Genomic DNA, 14,545 nt, shown 5'->3' with positions numbered 1-14,545 from the left:
TGAATTTGACTGCATGGTTATAAGTGTTAGGGAGTATAGCAGGGAACTGAAAATGCATCCTTGTATTGTTGAGAATTAGTGTGGAAGAGGGGATGTCATTTATTCTCATTGATTATGGTTTGTGGGTCAAAGAGATGAAGAATCCAGCAACAGAGGGGGTGCTGATTCCTTGGTCCAGGAGTTTGGAGACGAGTGTGGCAACAATATGGACATAAAATCAACGAATGAATCAGACATACAACACCCATCAATGCCCCCTGTTAAGTTAGTATCCTATAAATCTCTGTATTTGAACAACAGAGAAATGTTTGTATCTTGTCTTGCACACAATTTTAAATATGAAGGTATGGAAAAATAACTAACAATTTCTAGTTAGCTCTCATATTCTACTCCCCATCATAAACAAAATTGGAGGAAAAAAAATCCTTCTTTGCCATTTCATGTTATTGGAGCAGAATTAGGCCATTCTGCCCACAAAGTACACTTTGCAATTCAATCATGGCTTATCTATCTTTCCTCTCAATCCCATTCTCCTGCCCTCTCCACACAACTCCCGATGCCCGTACTAATCAAGAATCAAGTACTAATTTCATAGTTAAAATCATACAGCACAGAAACAGGCACGTTGGCCCAATTTGTCCATGCTGACTAAGATGCACCATCTAAGGTATTCCCATTTGTCACCTATGGTCCATATGCTTTCCCAAGTATTTATTAGTCCAAATATCTTTTAAATGTTGTATTGTGCCCGTCTCAAATACTTCTTCTGGCAACTCATTCCATATACTCACCACCCTGTGTGTAGAAAAGCTGCCCCATAGATCATATTACATCTGCCCCGTCACCTTAAATTTTGCCCAATTGTTCTTGATTCTCTACCCTAGGAAAAATGAAATTACACAAGATCACCCCTCAGCCTGCTGCGCTTCAAAGAATAAAGTCCAAACCTGTCTAATCACTTCCAATAGCTCAAGCTCTTCAGTACTGACAAAACCCTTGTAAATCTTCTTTGTACCCTTTCCAGCTTAATATCTTTGCTGTAGCAGGGTGACAAAAACTGAATACAATATTGCAAGTGCAGCTTCACCAACGTCTTGAACAACTGTAACAATGCCCGAGGATTCCATTATCAGGGAACTATGTGCATCTGGATACTTTGCTCCAGAACACTCTCCAGGGTCCTACCGGTCACGGTGAAGGTCCAGCATAACATGCAAGTCTGGTGTAGCAAATTTATGTTGGCTAGCACACCCATTACAATTCTCTCACTTATTTCCCTGTGACCTATTCTCTTTCACGTCTATTAACCCTACCCTGATTCCGCTGCCACCCACTATTTTACTATAGACAATTATCCGAGAAAGTAACAAAGGGTGCGAAAGGGACTGCAGTACCGAAGACAAGCTCATAGAATTATAGAATGAACTCAGAGAGAACATGCAAACATCATAGCACTGATGAGTTGGGGAATCAGGATCAAAGTCAGGTAACTGGAGCTGCGAGGCAAATCACCCTGTCGTGCATGAAGAATTAACTCTACTTGACTTCCAGAAGATTGACGAGAAAAAGGACAATAGCATAAAGTGCAATTCATCCTGAAAATAGTTGAATTAATAGAACCAACTTAGGAACAGATGAATAAAAATAGCACTTAATGCAAACCACAACAGTATCGATTACCCTACCTGACAGAGTTCCTCAGCCACATCAAGCATTCCTTGCCTGAAGAAGTGTTCCACCATCACCTCACTGAGAAGACGTTGGCTATCAGTTTGCCAGCATCCATCTAATGCCACTCCACTGATATCAGCATCAAACGTCTGTTAAGAAATGTGAGAAAATTAACCTTGAATGAACATTAATCAAAAATCCATCATTTGAGTACTTATGTAATTGCCAGTAATCATAAAAAAAGGACAGAAGATCAGGTGGGCAAAACATTGGGGACACACAATTTCTTGCCGGCCGTGTGCGCACATGCGCACACACACGCGAGGCTTCGGCCGTGGGTCCTGTGGACGGTAACATCGGAAGCTGACCCGGTTGGTGAACGACTCTGAACTCCAGCAACAGCAGCTTCATCCGCCCCGAATCGTGGGGCTTGAATCGGCCCGTTCGCGGGGCCTTTCATCGGCCGGCGGGGGCTTCAACATCAGGAGCCTCGATGCAGCAGTTTGATTTTAAGGCCCCGCGAACAGGCCAATTCAGCCCTTAGAAAGCGTCTGATAAAGTCCGGATTACAAAACATGGGGGGGGGGGGTGTTTGTCCCCCCCTCCTCTCAACGCATGGAGGGGGGGGGGGGGAACGTGTCCCCTGTCGTCCACCCCCCCCCCCTCCCAGGATTTCCGCCCCTGGGCTGAAGGGCGTGTTTCCATGCTCCATGGCAGCTGAAAGAATATTTGATAAAAATATTGTCTTCATGTTTAAGATGAAACTAATATTTCTTTCTATTTCACTATATAACCAAGACAATTTATGAATAACTCCAAATCAAATCACAAAATTGTAGTATTAATTCAACCATCGAGTCTGTGAGTTCTTTGTAGAATAATCCTCACAGGACCTTCAATCATTTACACAATTTCCTTTTGAAAGCCAAAGCATAGCCAGCATTCACTATTATTTCAACACATATCTCACCGTATGAAATAGTTTTTCCCCCTCCCTTAAACCCTTGATGTTTACTTCTGCGTCCTTGTCTTTTACCCTTCCATTAAATGTAACATCCTTACTTTTACCGTATCGAAACCAATCATGATTTTATTCACCAATAAACTAAACATCATATCTTCAATCAATTTTCCCTACTTAAGAACAGAATATCTAGTTTAGCCATGTAAATTAAGATTCAAGGTAAATATAACATTCTTGTAGTTTTTGTACACTTTCTAAGATATTTACTTCCTCCTACAGAACTGTGACCAGATTTACAAAACATTTCTCCAGTTGTGGTCTAATAAGTGCTTTTAAAAATCAATATGCATCTGTTCCTTTGTGCAGTTTGCTTTCTCATTATCCCTTGCCATCCTTAAAGGACGATTTCATCATGTGATAGTATTTTGGTACACAAGGACAGGTAACATGTCCATACATATTTCAAACAGTAGATCTATTATTAGGATTAGAGAACACAAAGGCACTAAGCAAGTCTAAAAAAGTACATACTCTTATGACTTTGCAACCTTTAGCAGCCAACCCTTTAATGGGATTGGAAGAGGTCCAAAATAAAATCTCTCAAATGGAGATAATAAATACTGGAGATATCAGCAGCACCGGATTAAAGTGGAGATGGCTTTAAAGTAACTATTGCCAAATTTCTGAGCCTACAATCTGGGAAAATCCACCTTGTGGAAATGAACACATTTAGTTCAATATCTCTGACCCCATATCAGTTGTTCTTTTGACATAAATACATTGGTTGACACTACAGTTCTCGACAGTTGTAGCACTATATTCTGCACTCAGTTTTTATTTCTTCTTTTGGATTTCCTGACGTGTTCATGTGCGGTATGATTTGCCTGGTTAGCATGAAAAGAACATTTCCCCACAGAACAATAATAAACAAATGCCAAGAATGAGAGGTAATCTCATCTCAAGATGAAATGTAATGAAAATGTTTGATCTTGAGGATTGTCTCCAAATAGAGAGCCTTTGGAATTCTCTACCTCAGGGAACAGATGATCTTCTCATTAACCATAAGCAAGATTTTCTGATAAACACTGGGAGGAGAATGGGAGAGGCGAGTGGAAAGAGTAGTGGCAATGGGGATTGGGAAGTCAGTGGAAACTGGCCCATCGGCCCAACTCATCCATGTCAACCAAGTCACCGATTTACATTAGTCCCACTTTCCTGTATTTGACCCATATCCATCGGAACCTTTCCAAGCCATGTAATAAGTTGGTGGTTAAACTCAAAGATCCAAACAGTCACAACCGTATTGAACACGGCTCCCTTTTTATGTCCTTCAGGTCTTAAAATAAAATGTTTCAAAACTAAAATACAGATTATAGTTTCAAAAATGAAGGGCTCAGATTTCCCCTTTTAACTATTTCAATGCAGTATTCTTTTCAATTGAATGAACAATAATGGCTTCCAAAAAGTAGGACAGAAATTAAAATATGATACCAAGCCAAAGAAAGACATTAAGGTAGGTAATTAAAATTTGATCCTACTTTACAAATCCACATATCCAATGCATATTTCAGCAGGTTATACTTTGCTTAATATAGACGAAAAAAATATTTTCCAAACTCTCCAATGATGTTCAAGATTCCCAAAAGGGAAAGCTGCACCATCTTACCAGATCAAAAGCATAATTCAAACATTGACAAAACAAACTGAGATGCTGGAAGTCAACAGAAAATACACTTAGCAAAACAAAAACTATTAAGGCTACACTTTTTCAGAGACATGCAAGACATTGCAGATGCTGGAATCTTGAGAAAAAGTAATAATCTTACAGGATATGGAGTTTTCAGTCATACATAAATGATGGAATTTTAAATAACCTCTGCTATTCCAATTTTTCTATATTTGGATGTTAATTTTAATACCTACAATTTAATACAGGCAATTTAATACCCGAATTGCCTACACTATAGCAGAGAGCGACACCAGAAAATATGAAGTTTAATGTGGTGGATTAATCAGCCAACTCCAGCCTGTATGAATTTGTTAGTCAACAGGACATTGACCATTGGTACCAGTGAAAATTATTGATACTTTAACTGCTTCAAATTCCAAACATTCAAGTTCAAGTTCAAGTTAGTTTATTGTCATGTGTCCCTGTGTAGGACAATGAAATTCTTGCTTTGCTTAAGCACACAGAAAATAGTAGGCATTTACTACAAAACAGATAAATGTGTCCATATACCATGATATAAATATATACACACATGAATAAATAAACTGATAGTGCAAATAACAGAAAGTGGTTGGTAATAATCAGAGTTTTGTCCGAGCCAGGTTTAATAGTCTGATGGCTGAGGGGAAGTAACTATTCCTGAACCTGGTTGTTGCAGTCTTCAGGCTCCTGTACCTTCTACCTGAAGGTAGCAGGGAGATGAGTGTGTGGCCAGGATGGTGTGGGTCTTTGATGATACTGCCAGCCTTTTTGAGGCAGCGACTGCGATAAATCCCCTCGATGGAAGGAAGGTCAGAGCCGATGATGGACTGGGCAGTGTTTACAACTTTTTGTAGTCTTTTCCTTTCCAGGGCGCTCAAATTGCCGAACCAAGCCACGATGCAACCGGTCAGCATGCTCTCGACTGTGCACCTGTAGAAGTTAGAGAGAGTCTTCCTTGACAATCCGACTCTCCGTAATCTTCTCAGGAAGTAGAGGCGCTGATGTGCTTTTTTGATGATTGCATTAGTGTTCTCGGACCAGGAAAGATCTTCAGAGATGTGCACGCCCAGGAATTTGAAGCTCTTGACCCTTTCAACCATCGACCCGTTGATATAAATGGGGCTGTGGGTCCCCCTCCTACTCCTTCCAAAGTCCACAATCAGTTCCTTGGTTTTGCTGGTGTTGAGGGCCAGGTTATTGCGCTGGCACCATATGGACAGTTGCTCGATCTCTCTTCTGTACTCTGACTCATCCCCATCAGTGATACGCCCCACAATAGTGGTGTCGTCAGCGAACATTGTGACAATATGGGGCTTTCCAACAAGATTGGTTGGCCTGAGCTGCATTGGATGAGAATTTCTTTTTAACCAAAAACACATATTTAGACCATTTGGATATTCCCAGGCCCCGGAAAATATAAACCAGTTCAGTCCTGTAATATCTAACAATTTCTGGACTGAACAATATATCAGCAAGAATATATGCAAGTATATGTCTGCAACACCTGCTAAATCAATGCATTACAATCTACGAAAGTATAATTATATAGTAATGCAGGCTTGAACTGAAAGATAACTAAACAACGTCAGACTCTAGGCTATTCACAAATACCCAATAAGCCAATGGAAAAATAACATTTTACGAAAACGCCTGCACAAATAAAACATATTCAATGGGATGAGGTTAACATTTTACCTGATTATGAGGAAAATTCTGTCCCATTCGAGGATAAAAGGAGCAGTATTTGGCATCTACTGTAAGTATAAAGAATGGAGAAACATGCCGAAAGACCTGGAATTAGACAAAAATAAAAGAGACCAATAAAATGATTTAACTAGGGTTCTTTGAGTGGGTAGTGGGTGATAGTGGTAAAAATCAAGAAATAAACATTCATCACATTTAGCTTTTTCGTGTAAGAATATACAAATAAAATGTTTCCTTTGAAAATTATATCAGCAAAATTCTGTGAAGATTCAATTTTTTTCCAACCACAATGCAGATCATAAAACAGGTTAAGAGGAAAGAGCAAGTCTAAATGGATAATCTACACAAACTGCGTTAAATTAGCTGATATTGGTTGCGCAAGTAACAAAAATGACATAGGCTGGATGAACATGTAGATGACTTGTGGGCATTACTGGCAAGGACAGCAGTAAGTGCCAACACTTAAAATTCAGAATTAAGAACATGGTCTACCCAATATCATATTATTAATTAACCTGCCGAAAAGATAACAATATTACTGCATAAGAAGGCAAATCAGCCAATGTCACGTAACACGGTGACTGCAAAGGAATTAAGTTCTCAGTTACTTAGATAATTTAGAATTTGAAAAATATAATGAAGCTATGGCGGCATCTCGCAGAAAATACTAGACACTGAATCAATGCCGACCATCAAATGCGATTAACACCAATTTCCGTTATGTTACATAGAAACATAGAAACATAGAAATTAGGTGCAGGAGTAGGCCATTCGGCCCTTCGAGCCTGCACCGCCATTCAATATGATCATGGCTGATCATCCAACTCAGTATCCCGTACCTGCCTTCTCTCCATACCCTCTGATCCCCTTAGCCACAAGGGCCACATCTAACTCCCTCTTAAATATAGCCAATGAACTGGCCTCGACTACCCTCTGTGGCAGGGAGTTCCAGAGATTCACCACTCTCTGTGTGAAAAAAGTTCTTCTCATCTCGGTTTTAAAGGATTTCCCCCTTATCCTTAAGCTGTGACCCCTTGTCCTGGACTTCCCCAACATCGGGAGCAATCTTCCTGCATCTAGCCTGTCCAACCCCTTAAGAATTTTGTAAGTTTCTATAAGATCCCCTCTCAATCTCCTAAATTCTAGAGAGTATAAACCAAGTCTATCCAGTCTTTCTTCATAAGACAGTCCTGACATCCCAGGAATCAGTCTGGTGAACCTTCTCTGCACTCCCTCTATGGCAATAATGTCCTTCCTCAGATTTGGAGACCAAAACTGTACGCAATACTCCAGGTGTGGTCTCACCAAGACCCTGTACAACTGCAGTAGAACCTCCCTGCTCCTATACTCAAATCCTTTTGCTATGAAAGCTAACATACCATTCGCTTTCTTCACTGCCTGCTGCACCTGCATGCCCACTTTCAATGACTGGTGTACCATGACACCCAGGTCTCGCTGCATCTCCCCTTTTCCTAGTCGGCCACCATTTAGATAATAGTCTGCTTTCCTGTTTTTGCCACCAAAATGGATAACCTCACATTTATCCACATTATGCTGCATCTGCCAAACATTTGCCCACTCACCCAGCCTATCCAAGTCACCTTGCAGTCTCCTAGCATCCTCCTCACAGCTAACACTGCCCCCCAGCTTAGTGTCATCCGCAAACTTGGAGATATTGCCTTCAATTCCCTCATCCAGATCATTAATATATATTGTAAATAGCTGGGGTCCCAGCACTGAGCCTTGCGGTACCCCACTAGTCACTGCCTGCCATTGTGAAAAGGACCCGTTTACTCCTACTCTTTGCTTCCTGTTTGCCAGCCAGTTCTCTATCCACATCAATACTGAACCCCCAATGCCGTGTGCTTTAAGTTTGTAAACTAATCTCTTATGTGGGACCTTGTCGAAAGCCTTCTGGAAGTCCAGATACACCACATCCACTGGTTCTCCCCTATCCACGCTACTAGTTACATCCTCGGAAAATTCTATAAGATTCGTCAGACATGATTTACCTTTACACACTTAACACTGAGCATGTCAAAGAACTGCGAAAAGATAAACAGATGTGGAAGACCATTCAGCAGAACTGGCAAAGAGAGAAAATAAGTTGGTTTTAATTTGCAGCAAGCATAATGGATAGGACAAGGGGGAATTCTCCATCAGGTGCAAGTTTTGATTAACATCCTGTCAAAGGACAGAGGGGAACGGAACCACTGAGGATGAAAAAAGTTGAAAATCACTTAAGAGGAAGGATAAGAGCTTCATCAAAGATGGCATTTTTGCCAAGGAAAATAAAAAATCTGCCGGTCCTGGAAATCTGAAATAAAGGCAGAAAATGTTGGAAACACTCATCAGCTCAGGCAGCCACTGTGGAAAGAGAAACTGTGAACATTTCAGGTCAAGGACTCTTCATCATAATTCCAAGTTTAAAACCAAGTTTAAAATCTGCCCAGCTCACTAATGTCCTCCATAAACAGAAATCGCCCATCCTTATGCAATGGCAAACGCACAACCCACAGTTGACTTTCAACTCCCTATAGAAATACGTACGATTGCATCAAAATCATTTTGATGAAACACTGAAAAGACTAGACATGCCACTTGTTGATCCAGATAAATCAAACTTGCTGGCAGACCAGTCAAATTGCAAAGACTTTCTCACAAACATCTGGATTTTAGTCAAAATTAAGAGAGCTATTCCCCAGGCAAATCAAACAACAGCTGTACATAGAATAAGACCTTAATGTCAATATATCAGAGTTCCGGGTCAAAATACTCAGGTATATTCTGACCCACCTGCCAGAGACCCTCCAGAGGTGACAGCGCAGTGATATATAGGTAGGAGCAAGTGGACACTCCAGAACACCAACTCCAAACTCCATGTTGTCACATAGCATCAGAGAGTCAGTTACACAAACTTCGGCCCAATTTATCCATGTCTACGAAAATGCCCATCTATGCTAATCTCATTTGCCTGTGTTTGATCCATACCACACTAAATCATTCTGATTCAGGCACCGGTACAAATGCTTTTCAAATGTTGTAACTGTACCCGCCTCTAACACCTCCTTTGGCAGCTTGTACCATACATCACCACCTGCTGTGCAGAACCCCTTTAAAAGGTTTCCCTCTCAACTTAAAGCAATCCCCTTTAGTTTTAAGAAGGAACTGCAGATGCTGGAAAATCGAAGGTACACAAAAAAGCTGGAGAAACTCAGCGGGTACAGCAGCATCCATGGAGCGAAGGAAATAGGCAACGTTTCGGGCTGAAGAAGGGTTTCGGCCCGAAACATTGCCTATTTCCTTTACTCCATAGATGCTGCTGCACCCGTTGAGTTTCTCCAGCTTTTTTGTGTACCTTCGATTTTCCAGTATCTGCAGTTCCTTCTTAAACACTCCCTTCTATTGAATCCATTTATACCTCACACTGCCTTGGCAAGGCCAGCAGCATAATCAAGGAAGAGTCACACCATGGCCACTCCCTCTTCTCCCCTCAAGCAAAAGGTATAGAAGTGTGAAAACACACACCACAAGATTCAGGGACAGTTTCTTCCCAGCTGTTATCAGGCAACTGAATCATCCTACCACAACCAGAGCTGAACTACTATCTACCTCTAAGGTAGACACAAAATGCTGGAGTAACTCAGTGGGACAGGCAGCATCTCTGGAGAGAAGGAATGGGTGACGTTTCGGGTCAAGACTCTTCTTCAGACTGATGTCAGGGGGAGTGGATGGGACAGAGATAGAATGTAGTCGAAGACAGTAAGATTGGTTGGAGAACTGGGAAGGGGGAGGGGATGGAGAGAGAGGGAAAGCAAGGGCTATTTGAAGTTAGAGAATTCAATGTTCATACTGATGGGGTGTAAGCTACCCAAGCGAAATATGACGAGCTCCAATTTGCACTGGGCCTCACTGACAAAGGAGGCGGCCCAGGACAGAAAGGTTAGATTGGGAATAGGAGTGAGAGTTAAACCGGGATAACAGATAGTGTAGATGGTTTATGCATGCAACCTATAATGTAGCTACCTCAATACCACTAACCACGCACAGTCATCTCACTATAACTGTGATATCTTCCCCTTGCTCCTCCCTTGGTTCCAAGTACGCCTGAAGACTAGATGCAGTCAGTACTGGGACGTGTTTGACATGTGCCTTTATTAAAGACTCAGTAAAGTTAGTGTGTCAGACTTAACTCCTTTACATGGTGTCAGTAAGTTAAACGCGCGCCTGCTGTTTATCGAGTTTTATTTGCTCCTAGTTTTACTAGTGTTTAATTCCCCATTTACCATGGCATTCTCGTGCCGCAAGCCCTCTCCCCTTGTCTTTGACGCTGACATTGCGGAGCGATGGGCTACTTTCGTGATGGACTATAACCACTTCATCAACATCGTGCACCGAAACGACCCTGATGCGGTCAAAGCCTCACTACTGCTGAACCTTGCCGGGCCCGATGCTATGAAGCGTGCTCAGGCTTTCACTTACAATCCAGCGGTCCTGGATGACAACGACCAGGTCGTCGAGCCGGCGGAATCTGCCAACGACCCGGTATGTCTCTTACGCAAGTTTGCGGAGATTTGTGACTTGCCCTCCAACCGTATATTGGAGCCGGCTAGATTCTTTACAAGGAAACAGCAGCCTGATAAACCTGTTGAATGTTTTATCGCTGACCTGCGCTGCCTTGCTCAGGGGTGCCGTTTCAGGAACATGCGTGATCAGCTCACCAGAGATATTTTGGTCACCGGCATGCTAGATCAGAAGCTACGAGCAGAGCTGCTGAGAAGACCGGATCTCACCCTGACTGAGGCTATGCATGCATGCATGCCGTATAGCTGAGGTGGTTGACCCGCCACATGGGCAGAGGGGATCTGATAATCGGGCTATTAATCTGACTGGTGTTGCTATGCCCCGTCGCAAGCAAGACAACGTTCGCCCTGCACCGCGGCTGACTTATGCCGCTCGGGTCCCGCTTGTCAAGAAGTGCTCCAACTGCAACTATGTCCACTCAATGCAGTCGCAGTGCCCAGCATTTGGGAAAGCTTGTAATTTCTGTAAGAAGATGAACCATTTCTCAATAGCCTGTCGCTCCCGTGGGAACGTTCCTCCAGCTCCCAGACAAGTTTTAAACAACCTTCAACAAGTTGATAACGAATTCGCTTCACAGTCTTCTGTCGACACTGCCCTCGACTCTGAGCCCAGCATTTCCATGGGAGATGCCAGTGTTTATTCTCTCCTTCATAATCAATCTCGCCTCCCCGATCCTTCTGTGCTTGTAACTGTCAACAACAAGTCCTTCACTGCTAAGCTGGACACGGGGGCGAAGGTGAATGTTATGTCAACATCCCTGTTCAGGAAGATAAGGAATAATGAGCTGTTAACTGCTGATCGCTCCATATTGCGTGCTTATGGGGGAGAGGAGCTAAAACCTGTGGGGAGGGCCACCTTCCACTGTGTGCTGAAGAAATCTTCGCGTGACCTGTCGTTTTTCATTCTTGACTGTGACTGTGTGACTCTGTTGAGCAATCAGGCGTGTCAGGGTCTCGGGCTGGTGTCCTTTGACCATACTGTCCACGAAGTGCGGGTGATGCTGAATCCACTCTCCGAGTACCCTGACCTATTCGATGATGAACTGGGTAAGCTGCCCCTTGTATACAAGATCGCAACTGACCCGTCGGTTGTACCAGTGGTCCGTGCTCCACACAGGGTGTCATTTGCCATGAAGGGCAAGGTCGAAGCCATGCTGAAGAACATGGTTGACATGGGAGTGCTTGCAGCTGTCAGCGAACCCACCGAGTGGGTCTCCACCATGGTCGCCACCATGAAGATGGGTAAGAGCGAGATACGGGTGTGCATCAACCCCAAAGACTTAAATCTGGCAATAAGACGTCCTCATTACCCTATGAGGACTGTAGAAGATGTTGCTGCCCAGGTCGGTCAGGCCACGGTGTTCTCTGTCCTTGATGCCAGGAGCTCATTCTGGCAAATACCTCTAGACAAACACTCCTCAGACTTGACCACTTTTGGCACCCCCTTCGGAAGATTCAAATTTTTTGCGGATGTCGTTCAGCATCAACTCTGGCAGCGAAGTGTTTCAACGCTCCATGGAGCAACTGTTTGATGGCCTGCCATGTGCCATTATCGTGGATGACATCCTGGTTTATGGGAAAGATGCTGCTGAGCACGACCACAACCTCCGACGGATTCTAGACCGCGCTCGCCAGATCAACTTAAAACTTAACCCGTCAAAGTGCAAGTTCCGTTTAGCTGAAGTACCCTATGTTGGCCACATCTTCACAGCCCACGAGCTGAAACCTGATCCGCAGAAGACCAACGCTATCACCGAGCTGCCTGCCCCGACCGACGTGACCAGCCTGCAGCGTTTCCTGGGCATGGTCAACTACTTGGGAAAGTTCATCCCTGACCACAGCGAGTTGAGCGCACCCCTGAGGCAACTGACGAAAAAAGACATCGCCTGGTCCTGGTTTCCCCAACACCAGCAGGCTTTCGACCTTCTCAAAACAAAGCTGATTAGCACACCGACTCTCAAGTTTTTCGATCTGCAACGTCCTATTGTAGTTACGTGTGATGCTTCCCGCTTCGGACTCGGCGCTGCCTGCCCGCAACTCCATGATGACGGCTCGCTGCAGCCCATTTCTTATGCCTCGCGTACCATGACAGACACTGAGCAGCGCTATGCACAAATCGAGATAGAGCTTCTTGCGGTTGTATTCGCCTGCTCCAAGTTCAAAGACTTCCTTTTCGGTACCAGGTTCACCGTCGAGACGGATCATCAACCCTTGGTGACCATCCTCAATAAGCCTATCCACATCGCTCCAGCTAGACTCCAGCGCATGATGTTACAGCTCCAGCGGTTCGACTTTCTGATCGTGTACAAGAGGGGCACCGAGATGCATGTGGCCGACGCGCTGTCCCGGACTCCCCGTCCTCCTGTGACAGGCACCCCTACGAGCAGGAGGATCTGCAGGTACTCAATGTCAACTTTGTTCCCTCTAAACAGCTGCAGTGCCTGGTTGAGCACACCGCCAACGACCCCGACCTGCAACAGCTCGCAGCTGTCATCCAGCAGGGGTGGCCCAGCAGACGCACCTCACTGCCTGCGGGCGCCCACCCTTTCTTTCTGGTCCGCGACGAGCTTGTGCTCCGGGACGGCATCTTCATCAAGGGTCACAAGGTGGTCGTCCCTGCCTCCCTATACGACTTGTACTACAATGCTGCCCACATGGGGCATCCCGGAGCCGATGCCACCGTCTCACATGCCCAGGAACAATACTATTGACCAGGCATGGCCAAGTACATTAAAGCCCGAGTAGCCTCCTGTCCTGATTGCAACACTCTTACCCCACATCAGCAGCGCCAGCCACTTCTGCAGCAGTCTGCGCCTGCCATGCCCTGGACCTCGCTGGCTGCTGACATATTCGAATGGCGAGGCAAGCACTACCTGGTGTTGGTTGATTCATACTCCAACTGGTTCGAAGTGGACCTTCTCTCTGCTATCACCTCTGAAATGGTTATCAATAAGCTGCGCAGACATTTTGCTACCTTTGGGTCCCCGGTCCGCTTGCAGACCGACAACGGCCGTCAGTTCACCAGTGCAGAATTCCAGGCTTTCGCTGTGAAGTGGAACTTCACTCACTATACCAGCAGCCCAGAATACCCGCAGAGCAACGGCCTGGCCGAACGTGCTGTCCGCAGTGCTAAGAATTTGCTCGAGCAGTCTCGTCTCTCCAATGGTTACTTCTACCAGGGTCTACTAAACCTTCGCAACATCTCATGGGACCCTACCATGCGATCCCCTGCCCAGCGTCTGATGTCCCGCGTGCTTCGCCCACCGATGCCGATCACCCAACAATCCCTGGTGCCAAAGGTCCTCCCCAGCCTGCCGCCGTCCAGCAACGGATTGCTCACAAGCATGAGCTACAGCAAGGCACTCTCCTTATTTCCTACCATTATTATCCCACCAAAATGCCTCACCTCACATTTATTAGGATTAAATTTCATCCACCATTGCTGTCATCTTACCAACTGATAATATTGACTTTTTGGTTCAGACTATTCTCCTCATGGGGGGGCTTTGATAAAGGCTTGCTGGAACACCTGTGGTCTTCTACCACGCTGACCTCATCTGCAGCTTTTGTTACCTCTTCAAAATATTCAATCACATTGTTCAATTAGAATCTCGCACTTGCAAACCCACGCTAACTTTCTTTAATTAATCCTGTCCTTCAGAATTTTATTTCCTCAGTAACATACTTACCATTGACATGAGACTCATAGGACTGTAATTATCTCTTATCCATGCTGCCCTTGAATAAAGGGACTATATTTAATAACATTCAATCAACTGGCAGCTCATCTGTGGAATCTCAAGTATTTTTTTCCTTTATCCATTCCTCAATATCTCTTAACATCTTCCCGTTAGTCAGATGTAGACTTACCTGCAAGTAGTTATTCTCAGTCTACTTCTACCAGGTCCTATC

General features: G+C 44.3%; 1 protein-coding gene across 1 annotated transcript in view; it reads right to left on the bottom strand.

Moving 5' to 3' along the window:
* Positions 1-14,545, bottom strand: part of rmnd5a (required for meiotic nuclear division 5 homolog A) — a 46,485-nt gene that overhangs the window by 13,479 nt on the left and 18,461 nt on the right. Inside the window, exons 3-4 of the mRNA XM_033035084.1 lie at positions 6,042-6,137; positions 1,686-1,820 (exon numbers count right to left, since the gene is read on the bottom strand). Of these exons, the coding sequence (XP_032890975.1) occupies positions 1,686-1,820; positions 6,042-6,137 (231 nt within the window). The remainder of the gene's footprint in view (positions 1-1,685; positions 1,821-6,041; positions 6,138-14,545) is intronic.

The sequence above is a fragment of the Amblyraja radiata genome, chromosome 1 (genome assembly GCF_010909765.2).
Source record: "Amblyraja radiata isolate CabotCenter1 chromosome 1, sAmbRad1.1.pri, whole genome shotgun sequence".
Taxonomy (NCBI): domain Eukaryota; kingdom Metazoa; phylum Chordata; class Chondrichthyes; order Rajiformes; family Rajidae; genus Amblyraja; species Amblyraja radiata.
Note: the sequence above shows the minus strand (reverse complement) of the source record. Positions and strands in the feature narration are given on the sequence as shown.